General features: G+C 39.0%; 1 protein-coding gene across 5 annotated transcripts in view; it reads left to right on the forward strand.

Moving 5' to 3' along the window:
* Positions 1–23,875, forward strand: part of TLN2 (talin 2) — a 142,393-nt gene that overhangs the window by 46,915 nt on the left and 71,603 nt on the right. For all 5 annotated transcript variants that reach the window (XM_057368620.1, XM_057368619.1, XM_057368622.1 and 2 more), the window contains 10 exons: positions 7,734–7,904; positions 10,568–10,665; positions 11,321–11,450; positions 12,878–13,030; positions 13,885–14,027; positions 15,454–15,581; positions 19,974–20,037; positions 22,034–22,138; positions 22,479–22,634; positions 23,528–23,629. In XM_057368620.1, the coding sequence (XP_057224603.1) occupies positions 7,769–7,904; positions 10,568–10,665; positions 11,321–11,450; positions 12,878–13,030; positions 13,885–14,027; positions 15,454–15,581; positions 19,974–20,037; positions 22,034–22,138; positions 22,479–22,634; positions 23,528–23,629 (1,215 nt within the window). In that variant the 5' untranslated portion in view covers positions 7,734–7,768. The remainder of the gene's footprint in view (positions 1–7,733; positions 7,905–10,567; positions 10,666–11,320; positions 11,451–12,877; positions 13,031–13,884; positions 14,028–15,453; positions 15,582–19,973; positions 20,038–22,033; positions 22,139–22,478; positions 22,635–23,527; positions 23,630–23,875) is intronic.

Raw genomic sequence — 23,875 nt, forward strand, 5'->3', positions numbered from 1 at the left:
CTTCAGTGATTYCAGTACCTAAGTGGATTTAATGTTATTAAATAGTTCAGCTTCCATAACAAATAAAAAAGACTGTTTATAAAGCCTGTAAGAAACTTGAGCAGCCTGTTAGTTGCTTTCTCATGTTCCCTAAGGTAAATAGGGAACWAGATGTGTGTGAGGTGACTGCTATTCTCCTTAAAGAAAATGATCAGAAATTCCTGGGCAGCATCAGGTGATGTTTAGGYGGGCAGAAGGAAAGCAAAAGAAGAATCCAGATATGATTTTCCATKACATTTTATCTGGGACTTTGCAATACTATTTCTCTGCCAAAACATGTCACTTAAAAAAAAGGAAGTAAAATAGGAAATGCAGAGTAATAAACTGCAGGATGTGAACCTAAGAGGTCATAWCCAAGCTGTGTCATTAAATGACTCAAGTAAGAACTCCAAGTGGTTTATTGCATCCTCCTTTATCCCAAGAAAGGCAGGTAGAGCTCAGGTAGAAGTTTGAGTGGTGGTTTCAATCAATTCAAAGGAAAAAAGCCCCAACATTGAATGGAGCATGCTCAAAGGTTGTAAACCTAGACATAAAAGCCTTAAAATTGTCCTTCAAARCATTACAGTATTTAAGCAGTAGCAAATAGTGTGAATATCCAGAACTGTGCCAGGCTGGGTTTACCAGCCCACTTTGTAGTTCAACCTGTTACTATTTTTAGTGTGATTTGGAATCTGGGTGGAGTATTTCAATTCAACACATCTGCTGCTTTGGAAAATCAGTTTTCTATCAACTGAAGCCTTCCACAGAATCAGAAGCATTTTCAATCTTCATTTGTTCTTCTTATCCTATAATTTACCTAGGTGCCCTTAAATTATCAGAGGTCAGAAAACACACTTGAAACTGTATAAGCAAATATACCCCTGTAAGCAAATTGCAGTGCTTGAGAACTCCTGTAAGTTTAATCTAGGTCTATCTTTAGTTTAAATAAATAAAGCACCCCTTCAAAACCGGACAACAAACCCTTTTAAAAAAAGGAAAAAAAGACACCCAACAAAACCACACCAAATAAAAATGACTTTTATAGATCAGATACTATTTTAGTATTAGACTGTGCATATTTACTACTGTCTTCCCAAGGACTCTGGGAGAGGAATCTTGCCAAAGGATGTTATTCACTTTTGATTTCTACAGAAACTCGTGTTTCTGGTTTTGGTTTTCTCTTGCAGTGTTCTTGCAAAATRGGAACAAAAGCCTGGAAGGCCTCTTCAAAGACGTGTCATAAACTGCCATAGTGGGGGCTCCTGAGCCTTRTCCTTTCTCTGTTACAACCAGCTCCAGTCAAGCTCTCTGCTTATCTTAGCAAAAAGCTATTTCAGCTCTGTTTAGGACAGTGACATTCCTCTGAAGTTCCTTGYAATTCATACTTCCTGTTGAAGATATATTCAAGCACGTTAGTTTCAAATATGCCATTTGACTTAAAAAGCAAAGTGAAGTTGAATTGCTAATAGGCTGACTGTCCTATAAACAACTCTTAATTAGACCCAAATATTTTGGTCTCTTACATAATTCTGCTTGAGGGAAACTTCCTTGCTGGCTTCTTAGCAAAAGAGATGCTGTTGCTGTATGACTRTGAAGCGTGAACTGAGAATGGTATCTATTAATGCTTACTAATAATTACAGCCTGCTTTCATAGGAGCCTTTCAAAGCTTGCCCTGGTTCATCTTCATTTTGCTGTGGGGTTTTTATTCCAAGTAGTTGGTTTGTAAAATTAGTACTGCATTCTGCAGATAAATGCAGTGAATTTTTCCTGAGATTCTTGAAGATTTTTAAGATAAATTTGCTCATCAGCATGTGTGTGTGTGTATAAAGCCATAGTGGTTGAGCAGGGCTTCTCTTGGGGCAGGGGGGACATGTAAGAGTTCTTGCATTTTAATTGTTTCTGCACACTTGCAAGTAGAATAACAATGTTTAGTGCTGTACAGTGCTAAATTCTTTGTATTCTAACTGATGAAAGGAAGGGTTATGCTTTTTTGCTTGCTTGTTGAAGCTTCAAGAGCTCTGATTAGCCACCCCAGACAGTCTGTGGTGTCTGAGGTTGTCAGGCTGCTTCTGGACCCTCCAAGTTGCTATCTTTGTGCTTACTGCCCATTTAGAACATCTTTTACTCTGTTGGTTTACTACTCTTGCCTTCATCTTTGAGCTAATTAGARGGAAACTTGAGTTATTGTTTTGTTTCCTTTCTGACCACAAGAAGAGATTCTAACATTACTGACACAACACAGCTTGTAGTCCAGTGCTGACAGGTGTGATATTTGTGTGTGAGCCATAGTTACCCCTGAAAACACCTCACTRCACAGTTCTCAGTGGAATGGCAATGACCAATGATGACATCTTCACTGTGTCTTGTCCAGCAAGGAGTTGATGATGGCCTTGCTGTGCCAGTGGATATGCATTTCAGGTGTACAATCCACAGATGATAATTTGGCTCCTSTACTGGGTTCCAGTGGAGAATCAGCTTAGTCTTCTAAAAAGCCTATTAATGACAGCCCTTATGCCCCATTAAGAGCATTGTGGTATAAAGGAGTTACAAATTGACAGCAATGGAGCACTARAGAGAGGACTAAGTTTCCCTGAAAGGTGCAGTGTCACCTTTTCCATGATAAGATGCCAACATGGGTGTTGTTATCTCTGTGCCTGTGCTGTCAGCTGCCTGCTTGTCTGCCTTGTGGTTCCATTATCCTTGATTGTTGAAGGATGACACTTTCATTTGCAATCATAATTTTGGTAGTATACAAAGCTGCCAGTCCAACYAGGTTGGTGCTTCTGAGGGTGTTTTGCTTAAGGAGATCTTAGCATGTACCAGTCTGCTAAACAAGTATTTTGTTTGTGCAATAGAATTAGATGTTCAGCCTCTGTGAACAACAAAAAATGTCATGTGTCCTGTGTTGCTGGTGCCCAGTGCCAGCAGGTAGTTGGTGGGAATACTGAAAAGRTTAGAGGACTTCAGTTCCACTGGATTTTGTTACAGTTAGTCTCGTATAAAAATACATAGCTTTGTCCTACTAGCATGTACACATACAGGCTTTTAGGCTGTGACAGTCTCATGACCTAGATTTATGTTTGCTCAAGCTTGAATGAACCAGTTAAGAAATATCTCCAGGGAGACAGRCCTTTACTAAATCATGGCAGAGCTTTGCTTTTAACCATAGCACTGGCGGTGACAACTTTTCTGTAACTGGGTGGGCGTGGTCAATGTTCAGCAGTGTCGGTGGTGGCTCTTCCACTTTTGTCTGGTTTTGAAATACAGCTGTTTTGGGGCTRTGTGTTACCTCAGCACTCTTTTGGCAAGGATGTGAAATGAAAGTCAAAGAAATTCTCATACCATCGTAGCATTGAGCTGACATTTTGCATTCTGTGTTTGCTTAGCATTGCAGTTCAGAATGCACAGATAAAGTCACGGCCTCATCAGCTCAGGCACCACAGATCTGAGGTAGGAATGGTGTGAATTTAGCCAGGTGAGCAGGTGAATGACCAGTGAGGTCGGTGTGCACTAACTGGTCTCCCCTCTAAATCCCCTTTCTCCCATGCACCTTTATYCTGCTGTTTCATGCTTTTGCCTTCGTGGTAGTTGATTCCTGTTGAATTTATGTGATGCAAGTTTCTGTCCTTGTCAGTATTTGAGAAAGAGCCATTTACCTTGTGTCTCGTGTCTCTTGAGAGTCCTTATAAAATGCGTATTGAGATGACTCTGGTGCCCCTCGCCTTGGTCTGTGTACAGCAGCTGATGAGGTCATTGTCACATCAGTGCCACCTTCCCAGTCTAGCTGAGCTGAACTCATAGGTACTCTTTAGTTTCTTGAAGACTCTTTCCTGGAATTTCTGGAATTGTGGTTTTATTGTGTTAGTTATCTCAGSAAGATATTGTGGAATGGAGACCTGTTTTATACATTACCTGAGGCTACAGTTAGAGTATTGATTTGACTTGTGAAGTTTTCAGTAGTGTAGAGTTGGGTCCTATACTGATTTAGTCCTCACTTAATGAGCCCAACAAAAATTCATGGAAGCTTTCTAAGTAGGGCAAGTCTGAACTTGCTTGTATGTGTGTCATCTATCTCAAAGCTTTTAACATTTTAACACAGACACATTCACAAACAGCAGACAACTCATTTTTGYGTACTGTCATAGAAGGGTTTTTAAGGAACTGGCTGGGAAAGCCATTTGTTGGTGAAGCAGAAGTGGGACAAGGAAGTTTGGGAGTCAATCCATGCAAAAACTGTTCATTTACTAGGGTAGCACAGATAATGTGTAGAAATTGCTGTTTAATTAGAAAAAGATTTTCTAGAAATTACTGTTGGGACTGACAGAGGAAGARGTGCTGTAGGATATGAATGAATTCATTAGTTACTCAGCTTTGGCAGTCCTGCTAGGTGTTGGTTAGTTCTGTTTTGCTCCTCTGAATGACCCCAGGAAGAAAATCAATTGTCAATTGATTTCCAGTGGAAATTAAGGGTGGGTCTGTTTTGGCATCAGCTTTCTTCCTGTTAGTTTGGGGATATTTCTCAAACATATACATTGGAGCTTTTGTTTGAACTATTAGTTTGCGACTGCAATAGGCAATTTACAGATTTATTTCATTTCAGTATGTGTAAGTGTTCCATCAAAAAAAATCTGCTCAGGCTGTACTCTGCTGAGGTCCAGGAACCAGAGCCCATTGGACCCAGCTGGGACAGCATTTCCTTTGCTCCTGTGCTGGAGGGTGCTTCTGCCATRGATGTTCAGGCTGATGGTGTATAATCACTCCATTACCCAGAGGCACATACTCCTCCAGCCTGAAGTTACTTTAAAAAATCTTATTGCTGCCTTGTTCTTGTTTTACTTTTCAGTCCTTGATAACATCTTGGGATTATATCTTATTATCTTAAATTATATCTTATTATCTTGGATAATATTTGTTTGAAATATCTGTGCTTTTTTGCTTTGTCAGTGAGGTATCTCTATGAGCATTGAGGCCTGCTCATTTTAATCAAGTGCTGGTTATAGTTTTGTTTTGTTCAGATTTTCTAGAACATGAGCACTATGATGGTTCAGCTCGAGGCCTTGACATACACACTCTGATATGTATCTGCAGGCACTGGGTTCTCTGAGTTACAAATTGTGGCTTTTTGAAGAGCTCAAAGCTGCTGCTGTCTCTCCCAGAGCTGTCAGATGCATAATTTATTATTCCAGTCTCCCACCTAAAAAGCACAGATCAGTCACAGTCTGATTTAGAAATTTCCTACTTCATTACTCGCAGAGAATTAGACAGTACCAGGCAAACCATTTCATGTAAAATTCTCTTAATTTCCAGGATCCTTTTAACTTTTGGTCAGCCATTCCACGGACTGAGTGATTTTGGGTGAAGCACAGAGAGTCCATTACTTGCACAGAGAACTATTTAAATGTGGTGTGAATCAATGTATAGAAGATAAAGGGAATGTGGAAGATATTTTCCCCTTGTTTTTCTCTGTGATCTCAGCCCTTTTTCTTGACCAAGTTCTTAGTTCTTTTGAGAAAAAACAGCTGTCCTGTTCTGGCTGCTACCCAGGAGATGGAAACTGCCTRTCCCATTTATTACTGAAAGCCAAGTGGGGAGATTTAGAGCCTGGGGATAATCTGGAGGAGGCAAATGAAAACCTTTCTCTTGATCTTGAGAACGCAGTGTTGGAGGAAGCTGATAAGTCATGAGCTCTTTTCTAAGCTCATCTCATTCTCAGATGAAACATCCTTCGGTGTTTCTGAAACCAAGAGCACTGAGTTGAAGGAGACCAGACCACTGATATATTTAGGTCTTTCTCTGAGTTGAGATAGACCCTGAAAAAAACTAGGTGGCATTGGGAAGACACAGTAACAGGTGTCCAACTTGTAAAAGTGCATTAAAGATGTCRGGGATAAATTTGCATGTCATTTATATAGGGAAGGGGAAAAAAGATTGTTTTGCAGAGTGGAAAATCTGTGTTGAAAAYGTGTGTGAGTAGGGGAGAACCACCCAAAATGTAGAAATAGTAAAAAGAAAAATAAAGATGGAGCAGCTTACCTGTGGATTCTGTGGACTCCATTGCAATGGAGCTTCATCAGAATGGATGAAATGAGCCTCTGGCAGGGACAGCTGAGGGATGCATCATTCTGCAATGCAAGGCACTGTGCTAGGCTGCCTTTTGAGATTCCTTCTTACACACGTGTTTATGGTTCATGTGGTGCATGAKCACAAAGTGAAAATATCACCAAACTAAACACCTGATCAATATACTTCTTCTAAGATGATTTTTCTCTCTGAAACAGGACCTGTGCTTGTTTTTAAATCGGCCAGAGCAGCACTGTGTCCCACTAGCAGGAGTAGACCTTGCTGCTGGAAAGCTGGGTGCYTTTACATAACCTGGTGAGATGAATCCCGGGGCTGCCAGCAGTTCAGAAGGGACAGCAGAGAAGGGAGAGGGGGAGGTGGCTGCTCCCTTCTACATCAGGGGAGGATAGAGGGCCATGAGCTCCTCTGAAGAGCAGCCTTGAGCAGGTTGAAAGCCTGTGGATATGAACCCTCTTGACAAAGTGCTTGTTCCAGCAACAGGAGGCATTACAGACTCTCATCCTGCTGGCAGCCTCCATCCACTGCTGCAGCTGCTGGGACAGGAGCACAGTGAGCAGCAGCAATCCAGCAGACTCAGGACAGCCTCCTACAGCAGCCTSAGACAGCCCTTCCAGAGGGGACACAGTGCTGCACCCAGTGCTGACTACAGGAGCTCTTGGGGATGCTGAGATTGGGGCAGTCTGCACTGCAGCCATCAGGCACTGGGATAGTTTGCAKTTGGGAGAGATATGGGTCAGATGAAGAATAAAGTTAGACCCCTGAACTTGGGGAAAACAAACTTCCAGTTCTTCAAGTTAGTCAATAGGATCCCCTGGGAAACTCCTGTTTAAAAACACACATAAATTTATGCAGAGATTATTTGGCAATTTTGTATTTATGGAGAAAGGATTTAAGTTGTGAAGAGTTCTTGGAGATCATTGTGGAAAGTCTAGTGATGGAAGAGTGGTTTGAACTGTTAAAACAGCAAGGGAAGACACTGGAGACAAAACCCAGACTCTCTACAAAATGAAACAATACAAAAAGCATCTGTAGCTTCCTGTTTCTCTAAAAATGCTGTCAAATTTGGTGGAGTTTCTGAATTAGAACTGAAATGAAAAATAGCTCATTCTTGAAGCTCKCTGTAGCTGTGCAACAGASTAAAAACATCTAGCAGATCTATGTGGRGACTTGAGATRAACCATAACACTKCATTGCRCACTTCAGAATCTTCAGTTATGTGCTAAGAAAATCCTACTTTTGATGAAGTAGTTATTTTAAGCTGTTAGTTACCAGCTAGKCTAAATGGTCTAATAAAAAAGGTGTTGTGAAAGAAAAATAATTTTCTRTCAGCAGTAAATATTCTGCAAATATACCCAATGAGTGTATTGCTTTTCTATGCACCATTTCARCCTACATCGAAGAAAATATGAATATTTAGTATGTGTRCACAASTTTTTWWAAAWTYAWTTYCMWTWWKMCMARRRRAAWKKTTTKRAMMSKTTYYWRSYTKRWKRKWMYWAWSRKRWTTTATATAGAAGTGCATTTGAATAAAAGTAATTCTCCCGAACTAATTTCATCTGTTTAATGAAAAGCTGAACATATTAAAGCATTAAACGAAAAACTGTRAGCAACAATGCTATTACTGCTTTTTCAGGTACTTGAGTAGGAACTTGCAAGTGACTTGGCACCATGGTGGCTCTTTCCTTGAAGATCTGTGTCCGTCAGTGCAATGTGGTGAAGACGATGCAGTTTGAGCCATCCACTGCTGTGTACGATGCCTGCAGAGTTATCCGTGAGCGAGTGCCCGAGGCTCAAACAGGGCAAGGTGAGTTCCTCAATTTGTCCTCAGTCAGTTCAWTGGCTGAATTGAAAATGGACATAAACCCATGGGGGTTTTTTATGTTGTCCTGTTCATTCATTTATCTTTCASGTTGGAGGGTTTGGTTTGTTTTTTAAAATTTCTGTTGTAAGGCTGTGGAGTGAAAGGAAACAAGTGCAAATAGATTTTTAAGTGACAGAAAGTACCTGAGTTGTTTTTCTTCCTCTTGTCCTGACAAAAGTTTTCCCACAATGGATGGTTTTTTAAAAACTTTGACTTCTTAAATAAATATCTTGTTTTTCTAAAAGATGAGAAATTTATCTCCTGTTGGGAGAGCARTTTTTGTTTTATTACCTATTTAAGGCAATCTTTCTGGAAATGTTTTCTAAGAAGATCGAGGCAGACTTGTCTTCTGCCTCAGCAATGGAAGTGACAACACGAATTCCAAAAGAATGGCTGGATACCTCCAAAATGTGCAAAGAGAAGTATTTAACACTGTCTATTAACTAAAATCATCACCATGCTGTGCATACCATAGCCATCATGCTGCTGTGTGCTAATCAAATGTAACTGTCTCTGTATGGATCAAATTAGATGAATACAGACTGGGAAATGCCATGGACAAAAGGTCTGGTTTTAACATGGTCTAAATTGTCCAAAAATTCAGATACTCTAAAAGCTGCATTGTATTTAATGCTCCTGGAATGTAATTCTTAAAGTAGGTTCTTTCTTGAGTTTTAGGCATAGCTCTCAACCTTTACAGCCATTTCAAAAATCTTGTCTGAATTGTTAGAAGAAGTTACTGGTAAAGGACTTCACTGTTGTTACTGAGACTTGCTTCTCATTTGCTGGAGTCCTTGGGAAGGCTGGTTACAGAGATTCAGTTTGATAAAAGCTGTGCATTTTTACCATGCTGATCTCTCAAGGCAGTGATTAGAGACAGCWGTTGAATGCAGAGTTGAGTGATGAGCATCCCTGAAAGCCAAGAACCTCAAAGAAAAGCCAAGGATTCTCGGATTTTATCATATGGCTTTTCCTTTATATATGATGGCAGTGCAATTACAAACTTCAGAAAAGCATATCAAGTTGAGTGATGAACAGAAATGTTTCCAACATCCCCTTTCCCTTTCTTGGTGGCTGTTAAAATGTGTGTTTGCCTGTTAGATCAGAARGCTCACAGTGGTGCAGCAGAGCTGATAAAGTGGTTCTGCACAATAGAAAATGTACTTGTCCTGCATGATGGCAGTCAGTGTGCACATTTCACTTCTCCCACGAGCCTGCTCCCAGCACAAAGGTGGCTGTGATATTCATGTGCAACTTGCACAGCTCCTGCTATTTCATTACCAGGTGCATGCCCCACAAATGATATCAGAGCACTCTGTGCTTCCTTGGTGATTCTGTGCTCTGTGCAAGGCACTTTGTCTGCCTCTAAAGGTCACAACCTATTTATAGGCACAAATTCTAAAATCTGCAGAAGTGATTCTGTACTGAATCTGTATCATAAACATCCCTGTAAGTACAGATCACTTGATGTTTCAGGACAGTTTTTTATGAAGGTCAGCAGGTGAAGTTTTACATCCTATGCAGTTGTTTTTGAAAGGATTCTTCCTTTTCAATCATGTATCTGTAAGTCAGTTACACTTATATTCATTGTCTTTTATATAATTGCATAAGCAATTATGTCTTCAAGGTAAATGCTGTTAAATGTAAGCTATTGCTATGGATGGCATTTAAGGATGAAATATTATCCAAAAATTGTAAGTATTTTTAGCTGGCTTTCTGCCCAAAGGGTCCTAACATGGCTGAAAGTAAACAAGGTAGGGCCCAGAGCTGCTGTAGCTGCCTGTCCACTGCTGGCTGTGAGAAGGGTCAATAGCTTCACCTGCAGAACTGCAAACAGAGCAGGCTCAGCTGCCAAATGCTTGGTTTTTGCTTGTGAAGTACAATCTCTATCAGTTCTTCATGCATATGGATAGGCCTTCAATTAGCAGTCACCATACTTCATTTTGTGTATCTGGAATTTAGTCTTTGAAACCCAAGCCTGGGCTTGTTTCTTGTGTGGAAGTTTTATCATTTTCTTGTGATTCTAAAAGAATCCATTGATATTGTTTAGCTGGCAAAAGATGCAAGTTTTTCTTGTGTTCGTTATGGATTTAATTCTAGAAGCCTTGTTTATTTTTAAATACTTAAATCTGAGTCATCTACCAGAAAGATTCCCAAGTTTATAATAAACTCATTCTGTGGAGGCTTGAAAGCAAACTGTGTTTTGAAAATAGAACTGTTGCTTGAAATAGTGAACTGTGGTTAAGGCTAAACTTGGTTGTATTTTTGGTTAGTCAATTCCAAAGCACGACCTGTGAGCATTTAAAAAAGGTTGTCTCAAAGAGAAGTAGTTACAAATATAATACACAGTAGATGTGAAGATGTGATGGCAATAGCGAAGCTTTTGTTCCAGTCTTCTATAAAGCCTGATGTACCCTGCTATCTGCTGCTAAATGAAATGCTTTATGAAGCATTTCTTCATGAAAAGATTCTATCCAAGTTGATTAGGAGTGGAAGGTAAGTGTAATGGAGGCTTAACCCTGGAGCTGAATAGCCCTGAATGAAACCATGTTGGCTTTATTAGGTTTGATATTTCATAATGTATCTCTGTCTGTTCTGTTCTGCAGCCTCTGACTATGGATTGTTCTTGTCAGATGATGATCCTCGAAAAGGTATTTGGCTGGAGGCTGGAAGAACACTGGATTATTACATGCTCAGAAATGGGGTATGGTGCAAGTCTGTTGCTTCCTTCATCATCATGTTCTTAGAAACTTGATCCTAAATAGCCAGAAGAATGTTTAGCATATGGAGGGGTAGAAGGGTCTTGAGTCTCTTCCTGAACTTGGCCTCATCCTCTTCCTTGCTGTGCCTCAGATGTGAGTTTTCTCCTGCATTAGGCTGTGACTGTAAGCTAGTGTGGTCAGTAGTGTCTTCACAGAATSATTAACAGAAAGTTGAAAAATAACTTTTCATTATATGCTTTATGTTTGAGGTGACCTTGTGTTAGTTATGGAGTTGGTTTCTTGTACACTTGAGCTGGTGAGCTCGTACTGGCTCACATTTGGCCAGCTTGCTACAGCCAAAGGGCGTTGCAGTCCTTTAAAGCTGGACTAGGTTTTGCAGCACAAAGCTATTTCRGTCTGTCCTGTTCTGACTAGATTTTGGTCTTGCCACTTAGGACAATTCTTGAAAAATGCCATTGGCAGAACTAAAAACAGTCACTTCTCAAGTTTGTTAAATGAATAAGTTTGCCTATACTGCAATAAAGGAAAAAGACAGCTTGGAGGGTGGGAAGGAATCCTGTTTTAGTCATCTAAGGTAGTGGGTTGGCTTGTGGTGCCTTTCAAAAGCATTTAGAAACAGTTGTTTTTATTTCCTAGGATATATTGGAGTACAAAAAGAAACAGAGACCTCAGAAAATCCGTATGTTGGATGGGTCAGTGAAAACAGTCATGGTGGATGATTCAAAAACAGTCGGGGAATTGCTGGTTACCATTTGCAGCAGGATAGGTAAGATTTTAGGACCCACATGCTTAAGAATTTATTTTTCTGCCATATTTGAATTTTGATTGGTAGGATGTTATGTGGCTAGAAGTTGGCACATGTGAAAAATTTAAATGTGTTATAAGTTACTATTCACCAAACACTTTATTGRAACCTGTTGTCCAGGTTTTATCCAAGTCTGTAGAGAGTCAATTGTATCCTTAAACTTCAGGGTTTAGCAGCTGAAGGCACAAAGTTATCCAGCAGTACAGGTACCAATTTTTTATTGTATGTTATGTTTACATTCTCTTTCCTGCCATGGGGTAGAGATTTAGAGCTGAATTTATACTCAGTTTTAATTGGATAAAAGAGGAACACTGCTGACCTTGAAGTGTACCCAAACTTAGGACTTCATGTTGTTATGATTAAGAGTTGATCACAGAGTTGTCATTTGTAAAACAACATACAGAACCCCTCCAGAGCAGCTGGTCAGAAATGTGTCATATTGCTTACAGTGTGTGTTAGTGTTTAGCTAAATAGAGACATTTTTGAAAACAAATTCCTATTTAACTGTAAGCATGCATCCAACATGGATTAATTTAAGTCTTAAACCCTTGCTTAAATCTCATTTAGAATTCAAGTAGACTTAATTTGATTTGTATTACTTTACTTGGAAAGTGAATCATCTATTTTGAGGTTTTTTTATGTTGGATTCTAATGTGGTATAACTAATTCCCCTCAAAAATTAATTTGACTTRTTTTCATGAATGTGGTCATGTAGGTGAGCTTTTAATTTGCTGTCTGGTGTAACATAAACATGCTTTCCCAAACAGTACAAAAACCCAAACAGAACAAAGAAATGAGAGCAACTTAGCACATACAYTAAATATTGTGAACTGATTTTTGATTCAGTTTCATGTAAAATTCATAGGAAGGGTTGAGTCTCAACACTAAAACAAAAAGTAAATTTCACGTGGTTTCTGTTCCTCAGTCGGCTCTGTCACATTTCTTTTACACATCATGGGCAAACTGAAATTACTCATTCCTCAGGAAGCAATTGTAGGCATCTCTGAATGGAAATTTACTATAGCCTGTGTCCATTTTGGAATTTATTGCTATTTTAAATTCCATCATGTTTTTAAAGGGGCAGCTTCTCTTGGTATACCACAAAAAAAAAAAACTTAATACCTTTCTGAAAGTGTCAAATGCAGCATATGACAAAGGAATGATGTGTTGGAAAGACAAGGTCAGATATTGGCAACATGTCTCRAATGCAGAAATTGTAGAGTGTTCTTGTTGTTCCCCATACACTGATTTAGCATTTCATTTGGCATATGCTTACTGTGTTTGGAATAAGCCATTGGTATTTTAATACGTGGAAAAGGATATTTCATCCATTCTAAAACGTATTAAATTTTTATTGTTACAAGCACTGGATTTATTTATAATTCCAGGAATAACAAATTATGAGGAATATTCCTTAATCCAGGAGAGCATCGAGGAGAAGAAAGAGGAGAGTACAGGAACACTAAAGAAAGATAGGACACTGCTGCGTGATGAAAGAAAAATGGAAAAACTGAAGGCCAARCTTCATACAGATGATGATTGTGAGTAATGTATTCCAGGGTAATTCTTCAATTAATGTCTTCCCACAGTATAATGCAAGAAAGCCATGCAGGAATGCATTTTTTGCCTATTCAGTGTGTCTCAGTTGGTTCCTGGCTGTATTTTGCATCCCTTTATATGTAGTGTTGTCTGAGACTCACATTTTTGAAATGAAGTGCATGGGCAAGTTAATGYTCTGAGAGTTAGCAGGTGTTTTGAAGTGCTTTTTGTTACTTTTTTGGTAGGGGTGTTTCAGCTTAAGTCTGAAGGGTCATTTTTGTCCCTTGATTAAAGCTGGATATTTAATAATTGATGCCTRCTGAAAACCATCAAAAGGTAGTTTTGTTTTTGAAGGTATAAATTTGAACTATGACATTTCCCAAAGAACTAAGATGGTTTTTKATTTGTTTTGTGTGTTAAGTCATGAGAACCATTTTTTCTGTTTTGCTGTGATACAGTAAGTTCAACAGTAAGTGGCTGGAAGATGTTCTAGAAGTGTGTTCAGGGATATGAAAAGTAAACAGAATCATTTGTTTTAGAGGTAAAATGTAGTAGACTTATTTTGTAGTGAAGATTTGAAGATCTGAGTTTAGTAGTAAAATATTAGTATAGTTGTTTCTTCAACAATACTAACAATGTTTATGCTGTGGTATATCCTTGTTTCTCAGCAGTGCAGTTTTTCAGCTCTCACTTAGAGCAAACCTTCGGCACTGATGATTAGAAACAGAAATGAAAGGAACAGTTCTTGTGGAGTTTCACCCTGCAGTGGAAATACCAATTATCCCATGAGTTTCACAACAGTTTTTAACCCTGGCAGCAGTGTGGATGTAACAATGTGTGTCTGTGACTGTTGCAGTAAATTGGCTGGATCACAGCCGGACCTTCAGAGAGCAAGGAGTAGATGAAAATGAAACGCTGCTGCTGAGACGGAAGTTCTTCTATTCAGATCAGAATGTGGATTCAAGAGATCCTGTTCAGCTTAATTTGCTTTATGTTCAGGTACAGTATCTTTTACCCTATCTGAGAAAACCTTTGTAGGTTAATTAGAAAAGTTTCATGTCTCAAATACTCYATCTTCAAGAATTCCAGTTCTGGAGCTTTAATTTTACTCTTTTGTCTCTCTCTCCAAACACACATGATAGTACAGAGGCTTTACTGATTTTTTTTTAATCAAATACTTTGGTTGTGGACACTGAGCCAAAAATCCACTGGCTTTTACATCCTGCTTCCTTAAAATTGGTCCATTCTTTAGTCTCAAGTTGCCCTTTTTAGTTCTCCTCCCTCTTCTCCTCTTTGGGTGGTGCTGTCTGTGTCATGTGCCATCTCAGGTCAGTCTTGCAAGCAGCTGTTTCCCGTGTCTTTTTCTMTTCTGCTTGATCAGTGAGAGAGGTTCTTCTGCACTCCTTTCCAAGGTTCACCCCAGACAGCACCCATGGCAGGGAGGCTCCCTGTCAAAAGGGACCATGTCATGAAACACAGTAGGAGTCYRTCTAGACAGGTTCCCAAACTCTTGSAGGTACTGTAATGTACTTTAGCAAAGCCAGGAGCTTTATGCAGAAGGTAACTGTTGAACTGAAAGTGCCATTGCCTGCAGTTCAGTCTGGAAAAAACTAGGCTTTTAAACTGTTTGTTAAAGTTTGGGCTTTTTTTTTTAAGTTAAAATAAGAAAGTAATTGAAAATTTAATGTAATGCACTGTTGTTCTACTTGACATTTTTCTAGATTGCATTTTAAAAATCTGAGGCAAAAGATAAGGCTGGTATTGCTTATACAACAGCCATACATTTTCAAAGTATTTCAGAAGACTGTCACAGTGAGCTGTTTTCCTGCCAATAAGTATTTAAATCAGGCTATTGTGAGGACAGTATGTGTTGATAATGCTTTGTCATTGCTTTGTTGATGGATAGGTGAGTCTTATATTGCTACAAAATCTGTCATCTTCAATGCCATGAGATTTACAAAGAAGGAAGAAAAATGCTGTGTGCGTTTTCCTGTTGCCATATCTATAACAGTAATTTAGTTTTTACCTACTAGTTATGGACATCTTTTTCCCTCCTAAATGAGACAGTAGAAGGAGAGCTTTTCCATATGTGTATATGCACTCCCATGTATCTGTATATATATATGTGTGCACATACATAAGTATATGTGCATGGTCTATTTTATTTACACATGCATCAGAAAATGGGTGTCAAGTTCTGCTTTTGGTCCAAGTTCTTACAATCATAGCTTCAGTAAGTCTCTGTAGATACTCGCCATGAAATAATTTTTGTTTATTTTATTAGTCAGGTACACATTCAGAATGGAATAATAAAGACATTCAGGCAGACAAGCGTGTGCTGCTGACCATATCCAAGCTTTCAAAGAATTTGAGATGGAGCAGGTGCTTTGGGTGTCCCTGACATATCTTTGTTTGTCTCCTCTAGGCTCGTGATGACATTCTGAATGGTTCCCATCCCGTCTCCTTTGAGAAGGCTTGTGAATTTGGAGGCTTTCAAGCACAGATCCAGTTTGGACCTCATGTAGAACACAAACACAAACCTGGATTTTTAGAGTAAACACTTCTAACTTCTAAATTTGGKTGACCTCAAGTGTAACTAATGTTGAGTTGTCACAGATTAAGCACATTTTATTACTCCAAGCAGAGGTAATCAGATTCAGAGTGTTTTCTGYAGCAAATCTCCCTGTGAAAGGAGCCTTGTTGCACAAATGAGCAGCCTCAGCTGATGAAGAACCTTTGGCAATGGTTTGTTAGACAGCACAGGGCACTGRCTCCTCCCAGAGTGCCAGTTAACTACACCCTTAGCACTAGGGAACTACAGGAGTGGARGGATGTTTTGTCATTTGAATAAAGTGAATATTGCTGTGTGCAGAGGTTACGTTTTCCACACTTTTTAGTGGCATTAATGAGTTGGTGAGATTCACCCTCTCGTGGTGTTATATGAACAAGATTCTTGAACTGTGCTYTTTGTTTCAGGCATGGACAGAAGTCCTGCTTACAAATGGCTCATCCTCTAATCTTTGTTCTGATACTTAATGTACTGCTGTCAGCTGGGCAGATTAAGTTTGAGTGAAATTTAGGTGTCCCATTTTTCTACTGATTTTGATTTTCTGATTGGTTTACCTGCAGTAGAATTAACAGAGGGCCGAAGTCTGAGGAAAGCAATGTAGGAAGGTAAAAGGGAGCTATTTACTGCACAGTCCATCAAGCCTTGCCTACATATGAGGCTCATAAATACCTTAATTGGAGGCACAAAACAATGGGTGCGTATTTGGTTTCTGTCCTGTTCCACTGGCAGTGCTCAGTGCTGACTGAGGCTTCCTTAGTGAGACACTCTGGGGTTTACAATATCTCCTCAATTATTTGAGGTGGTGTCTTCCTGTGGAACCTGTGATGCTGCAGCATTGCTTGCTTGAAACACTTCACTTCTGAAAGATATTCCTGAAGCAGCAGTTCAGTTATGTGAATAAACATCTTTCTGTTCCAATTATCAGCTTTTCTTTATAGTGTCTGTCTCCTGATTGGCCCCTGAACCTTTCCCTTTAGAACTGCTCATGTCTGCAGGGGCCCAGAGTAACAGCTTCAGTGACCCCTGCTTTTTATTTCCTAGAGCTGGGACCAGTACTCAACAGTCTTTCTCTGGGATTTGTCTATTGTTCCCTTCTCCCTCCGCTCACTGGAGAGTATTCCTGCAGCAAACCTTTGGGGTGTTATCTCATGATAACCCAATGTTGTGTCATGGTAATGATTTCAAGTATTAGGTGTTGCCAGAAATGATTGCTTTTAATTTTGAAAGTAGTAATTTCCCACAAGCTTTTACCAGCAGCTTTTGTAAACTGCTGTACAGTGTTCAGTTGCTTAAATTTTTCTGGGATTTTCTAATGTACTACTGTTTTTTTTCAGTGGAAAGTTTCTCTTTTCTTTTTTAAAATTCCCATCTAGTAAGTGTTATTTATGGTGGACTGAAACTGCTGACTGGATGACACTTCTACTTCCTATGCAATGCTGGATCATTTGGAGTCCATCACAAAATAGTCATCACTCATATAATATGCATTATCTTTTTAAAATCATAATGAAACAAAAGGTGTTAATAACTGAACCATATATTAGAGAATGTTACTTCAGTGGAAACCATTTTGAATGAGAATTCCAAAATTTAGAACCTTCTGATTTTCTGTAGGGCATTTTCTCTGCTGTTGTTTTATTTTCCTTTAGGGCTTTGATTCTATTAGGATCAAACTTGGCAGGTAACCAAGTGTAATTGYTCTCTATGCTGGTGTTTAATCAGTTCATAAAATTAAGAATTTCTGATTGAGAAGTAATTAAGTTTTTGTTATCTGTAGATGAACCTGTGCCAGAACTATCAGTTCCTGGTCATTGTCTCCTAATTTGAAGTGTACATGTTTGTGATTTAGAGGTGATGCATTTGGTTTAATGTAGCCTTCATGGCAGCCTTTTTGTGAGGCCTCATGCTTTTGTTTTGTGAGTCTAAATGAGCCAAGTGATCCTGGCTCGTTATGAACAATATACAGAAATAGTGTAGTTAAATGCTTGTTACTTTTTTCTGAAGGTGCATCTCTCATCCTTTCAGAAAACACTGTTAGTTTGGTTTTTTTTTTTATCCCCTTGAAAAAGAGTGAGCTTTTTAAAAATTTCATCCAACTGTTTTCTACTTTTTGGTGTGTAAACATTGGTTCTTTTCAAATACAGAAGTAGTTTTGTTTTATTTAAACTGTAGTTCAATGTGTGAARTACATTTGAGAGAGATCCAGTCACTCACTACTGAAACCTCAAGATGCTGCAGGTTGCCTTGAGGAGAATCTGTCAGCTCATACAGAAAACAGYGTAGAACAGAATAACACTTCTGTTTCATGAACTTGTTTGGAAACAGCTAAGTTTAGTTTGCCAAGTCTACAATGTGTTTGAGTAGAGAGACCTTTTTTATCCCTTTCTGTCGTTGCTAAAGTATTCTTGGCACAGATGAAGATTATTGCCTGCATCTTGCTAAGGCGTTGGTATTGGTTCCTGGAATTCCCTTGAAGCTCATGCCAAAGTAAATTGTGAAAACATTAAACTATCAAATTACGAGTAGTTCTTCTTCATGCCCTTCATCCTACTGATGAAGTTTTGCATGACACCTACAGARGTACACTGGGGCTGAATTTGCTGAGAGAATATCTGATAACTTACATTGTTCCCCTGCAGATAGGAAAGAAGCACCTCAAAAATCTAAGCTTAAAAGTTTTAAAATTTAATTGTCTTCATAGTTTATCTATATGTGGGTATTAATTCTAACTGATAAAAGACAACAATTTAAAGTACATTGAGAAGTATAATTTGTTTATACAAATCCATTTCCAGAATGAAATTTGGGTTTGGGTCTATTGTTTTTTTAAGTTTGCCATGGAAGTGATTTTAACTAAACTGTTTTGTACCTGTGAAATTCTGTATTAAAGCACCAGTTGTTTCATAACAGAGACACAGCATTTAAGGACAATAGTCCTTATCTACAGTTTTAAYTTGGCTGTTCAGCCTTCCCTGTCCCATAATGTATCTTTGTAAATAAGTCCCCAAGAAGAGATTTTATTACCATGTATTTAGTGAGATGTGGCTATTAGAACAGAAGAAAGATTAGCAAGGACAGTTGTTCTTACATTGGTTTATAATGCTAGAGCTTTATGGAAAGGACAAAATGTGTGATCTCAGTACTAAGCAATATTTTTGAAGCACAAAATCCTAATTTAGTCTTTAGTGCTATTTTGTTAATTGTCTCCAATGGCAGGCTTTTGTGTTTAAAAACAMAMAMMAAAAAAACCCCACAGTAATATAAACAAAAAACCCAGCACAAACACCCATCCCCTCAAGATATAAAACCAAAGTAATTCCCACAGAGCATTTAAGCAATTTTTTTTGCAATCTTGTTTGAAACAGTCCATCCTTCTCAAAACTTCTAACTTTGTATCCTAGTAGATAAATTTAGCCTTCAGTGTTCACAGTGTTGCTGTTACTGAACAAATCAAAATAAGGAGGACATTCTCCAGTAATACTTTTTCTGTGATTCTTAATAGTCCAAAGTGGGGGGAAAACAAAATTATTTTAACTGTGCAAGTTTCTTCAGGTGGAGAATGACCTGCTGAATACATTACAGTTTCATCAGATTAGAATATTCCAGAAAGGAAGGATCAATAAAGTGTGATGCTGATAGGTCCTCAGATTAGGGTGATATTTGGCTGAGGTAAAGTGTTGTTTTATTATACCCAAGAAGGTGCAGATGAAGTGTTTGAGGATCCCTTCTGACTGAACTCTATCACGGAGGCTGAACTTGTTTAATTTGTGTTCTGAGAGCTTTAGAATCTGAGTGCTGCAGAAATTCAAACCAGTTCTTCTTTTGCTTTGAGACAAGACACTGGTATTAAATGTCCACTTAAATGACTTTTTAGTTTTTCATTACAATATTAGTGTTCTAAGATGTCTTGGGTGACACAGAGAAAGAACTTGGTCCCACATGTCAATAAATTAAAGTGCTACTGTACAGTAATAGCAGTGTCTCAATTCAGAGCTGGGTCAAACCTCCACATCTCCTCCTCCTCCCAGATTACASTGAGTGTAGTTGGATTTAGATGTGAAGCCCTCTGGGCTGCTGACAGACATCCTGTAATTAGACAATGAAAGTATCCCACCTATTCCTTATTTTTGATGAATTTTCAAGATATGGAAAGGTACTACATGGGGTTGTAATTCAAGTATTTTTTCCAATTATGTAATGTAATCACTTGCTCTTGCTCTACTCTGTGCTGTTCTGTTGTGGAGRTATTTTACACCCATTTTAGGAAGCTTGGGAAAACCTAGTGCCAATGAAAATGTATGGAGAGTGTTCCTCCTCGAGAAGAAACCATTAACTTTGGAATTTCTTTTCTTTTTTTTTTTTTCTTTCTCCCCTAGCCTGAAGGAATTCCTGCCTAAAGAATATACCAAACAAAGAGGGGCTGAAAAAAGAATATTTCAGGTAATTGTGAGGCTGAAAATACTACTATCATTTCACTACCTTATAAGAAAAATCTGAGATTTCCCAGATGTATACTTTGCATATACTTGAACTATACAGCTATCAGAAAAGAAAGTAYCAAGTATTTGACAATTGTCATTTTATTTCTTCAGCAGATTTATTGTCCCAATCTTTTTTTCTTCACTGATGATTATTCAGTGTGCTTTGTTAAAGAGAGAGAAAGGAAATTCAGTATTTTTAAGATCTTTGTCAGTCCCATTGAAAAATAAAGATGCGTATTTGTGCTAAAATAGGCATATGTTTAGAAAAGCCAGTTTTAATTTCATGCCTCATTCAAACGTGAGCCTCAGTTTTCCTAGTTAATGCTTGAATTCAGTGGTGTGTGGCAATCACACCATTGTGAAAGACTGGAAGAGTTGAGTATCAAATGGTRAAAGGTACTGACACTGTTAGAAGTGCTCTCAGAGTCCGAGGTCCATAGGTGCAGCAGCTTTCTCTGCCCACTGAAATACAAGTTTGGCAATGGAAGCTGGAAAATCCTGAGGTCAGCAGGTGAGATGAAGTCATATGGCACCAGGAAGGACAACACAGATCAGTGATCTCAGCTTGGGAGACAAGCTGAAGAGCAGGAGAAGGTCACATCCTTTCCTTTGTGTGCTACACTCCCAGTCTAAGAGTTCTATAATTTAGAAGTCAGTTTTAGCTGGAGCTTTCAGTACTTCTAGATGAGTATGCCTAATACTTTGTGCACCTTTAGGTGATGCAATGACACTGCAGTTTAAGCAAAAACCAGATTAATTCACTTGTGTATCGTGCCCATGCTGTTCATAGCAACAGCGAGGTAGAATATGTGAGCTGTCCTTTTGAAAAACCCCAGCTGTTTGTCAAGTCATAAAATTCTGCAGCTTGGCAGGTGTTTTTTACTAAGTATTCCATCTGCAGTGAGTACATTTGTGCTCCTTGCTCTTTCGGGATCCGGGTTGCATTCTCTGTGCTGAACTGGACAGATAAGAGCAGCCTGTGTTCTTGGGATGCAGGAGGCTTTTGGAGTTGGAATTGCTCCTCCCAGCTCCCCCCTGGAGGCTCCCGCATTTTCGGGAACAAGTGGAGTGGGAAGGCATTTGCCACGTTCCTGCTGCTCCCCCTGCTGCCATCATTCCAGCAGTTCGGAATCACGASAGGGGAACAGGGGTGGCATGGGGAGTCCCACAAACAGGATTGAAAAAGCATTTTCAGCACAGTGGTCTGGGCTAGGAGAGCAGAGGCTGAGATGGAGTTGGAAGATGAATAGGTAAGATGGGTACCTGTCATTCCTTACAGGTAATCAAGTGTCCTAATGAGCAAATGGTTTAAATAATAAAGAGAGACCGAGTTACAAGACCATATTCTTAGATGAGTGTTTCAGGATGAACTGTTTGGAAAAATCGTTTGTTCCTGAGCTGTAGAATTATCTTAATGTGATGGAAAAGAAATTCTGGGTAATGCTGCAACTGGCAAAAAAAAAAGCCCTTTGGAAATACCTGCAAGACATGAGAAATAGTCAAGTGCAAGGTGTGAGGCTGTCATGAATCAGAAGTTTTGGGCACAAAGCAGGAATAAATAGTCTGTACCTGCGAGGAAGAATAAAGGGTGCTGGTACATTTAAATGATTTTTAAAAGCTGAGTGAAGAGGCATTTGAAACCTAATGGTGCTGAATAGCAGGAATACCTAGAATTCGAAACTGTGTCAGAAGTGATTTAAATGTGCACGGTCTGAGGCACAGATTGAATGGTTGATGGTCAAAGAGGAGTGTTCTGTTTGCCCAGGTTGTTTATTTTCTCTGATGTGAAGGATTATATAATAGTCTTGCTAACATTTCTACCCAGCATTTTTTCAAATATTCTGATTGTAATGATTATTCTSTAAGCATCCTGAAATAGATAAAAGCTATACACTTTGTTTGTTTGTTTCCAGAAAGCATTGCTTGTGCCTCATTGATGCTGAACTCTCTTACAGGAGCACAAAAACTGTGGTGAGATGACTGAAATAGAAGCCAAAGTGAAGTATGTGAAGCTGGCACGTTCCCTGCGCACCTACGGAGTGTCCTTTTTCCTTGTGAAGGTAATGTGGCTCTTGCTGTGCCCATCCTGTATCCTTGGTCATGGATTRCCTCAGGTCCCTCACTAAGCAAAGGTTTCGAAAATACTAAAATACTGCAGTTTCCTGGAGGAGCGAGGAGAATCATTGGCTTTTAGACTGAAGAGTAAAGGTGCACTAAAGACTAGAGTTTCATTATGCATTGCTTGAAAATCATTGTCTATAAACAGACAAACTAAGTTTGGAGTTTTCAATTGCCACTGTCTGCATGCCAGTTGCTTCCCTTTGTCAGTATACTCCAGGCTCCTGTCTCCTATGGAAAGCTACATTTGTATGGAAAACARTCTTCCCCACCTTGTTTTAGGAAAAAATGAAAGGCAAAAACAAACTGGTTCCTCGTTTGCTGGGGGTCACCAAAGACTCAGTGATGCGTGTGGATGAGAAGACCAAGGAGGTGTTGCAGGAATGGCCACTGACAACTGTGAAACGCTGGGCTGCCTCACCTAAAAGCTTCACTCTGGTAATCTTTCTGTCTRTATTCAGAGCACARGGGATCCATGTGGCAAGGAGRCTTARAACAGTTTCTGTACTGTGACTTGTTCTGTCTCTAATTTCCTGGCATTATATGGAGTCACTGAAGTGAGAAATTGGCCCATACTGGAGTGCAGGTTCAATCTGCAGTTTGGTGCTTCTAGACAGGCCAGCTYCTCAGAAGTACTGTTTGAATCTTCTGATAAACCACTGTTTAAGTCTGGCTTGTACCTAACTACTGAAACTGCTAAGACAGCGTTATTATTCATGCTTAGGTAAAGAGTTATGGTGCTTGTCATTCATAATGTGCTTGGTGACTTGCAAGGTATGAACATAAAGTCAGATGGCTCATTCTGCATTTGATAATTAYGAATTTAGAGGAGCTTCACGAGCATGGTGTTTTGTTGATTGTTTGATCTACTATTATTTGATAGTAGACCACTGCAACATTCGTTTTGGATATAGAAAGGTTGTTTAAGGTGGTAGAGCAAGAGRCAGAGGCTAAAAAATTGCATTCACTTGATTCTTGTGCATCAAATTTCCACTTGCACGGATGATTATGCTCTAGGATTAAATTCTACCAAGATTTTTCTCCATCCTTAAGTGACTGAGGCTGATAAAATTAGATGAACTATCTCCTGGGTGTTTCAATGTATGAAACATCTGATGAAGCTGAAATAAAAGCCATTCTTCTCCCTTACCTCCCCCATCTCGACTGGTTTAGAATCTTGGAGCGGTTTAATTTACTGTTGATTATAATAAACGTTCTCTACAAACAGTTTTAAAATTTTAATTCTCTCACTCACAGGTACTGTATCTTCATTCTTCATTTACACATTGCATTTTCAAATAGGTTTTGGTTTTTTTYCCCTTTTTCTTCAGGATTTTGGTGAATATCAGGAAAGCTATTACTCAGTACAGACCACTGAAGGAGAACAGATCTCTCAGTTAATTGCAGGTTACATTGATATCATCCTAAAGAAGGTACAGTATTAACATCTTGACATGTAGCAAAGAAGCCAATRCAAAACCTCAAATGTGTGCAAACTGCAGTTGTTCTCTCATGAAATCAGTGTTGTATCTTACGTTTTGATGTTTGGTGTTTTTAYCTCCAAGTAAGGCACTGCCTCTGGAAAAATCAAGGCTGTTTATTACCTCACTAGCATGGGTCAAGCTCAGGATAGCACTCCTGGGCTTTGTTTTTCTGTCTGRAAGGTGACCTGGTGACTG

This window comes from Malurus melanocephalus, unplaced genomic scaffold (assembly GCF_030028575.1).
Source record: "Malurus melanocephalus ecotype Western Australia unplaced genomic scaffold, MMel_1.1 scaffold_96, whole genome shotgun sequence".
Classification (NCBI taxonomy): Eukaryota; Metazoa; Chordata; class Aves; order Passeriformes; family Maluridae; genus Malurus; species Malurus melanocephalus.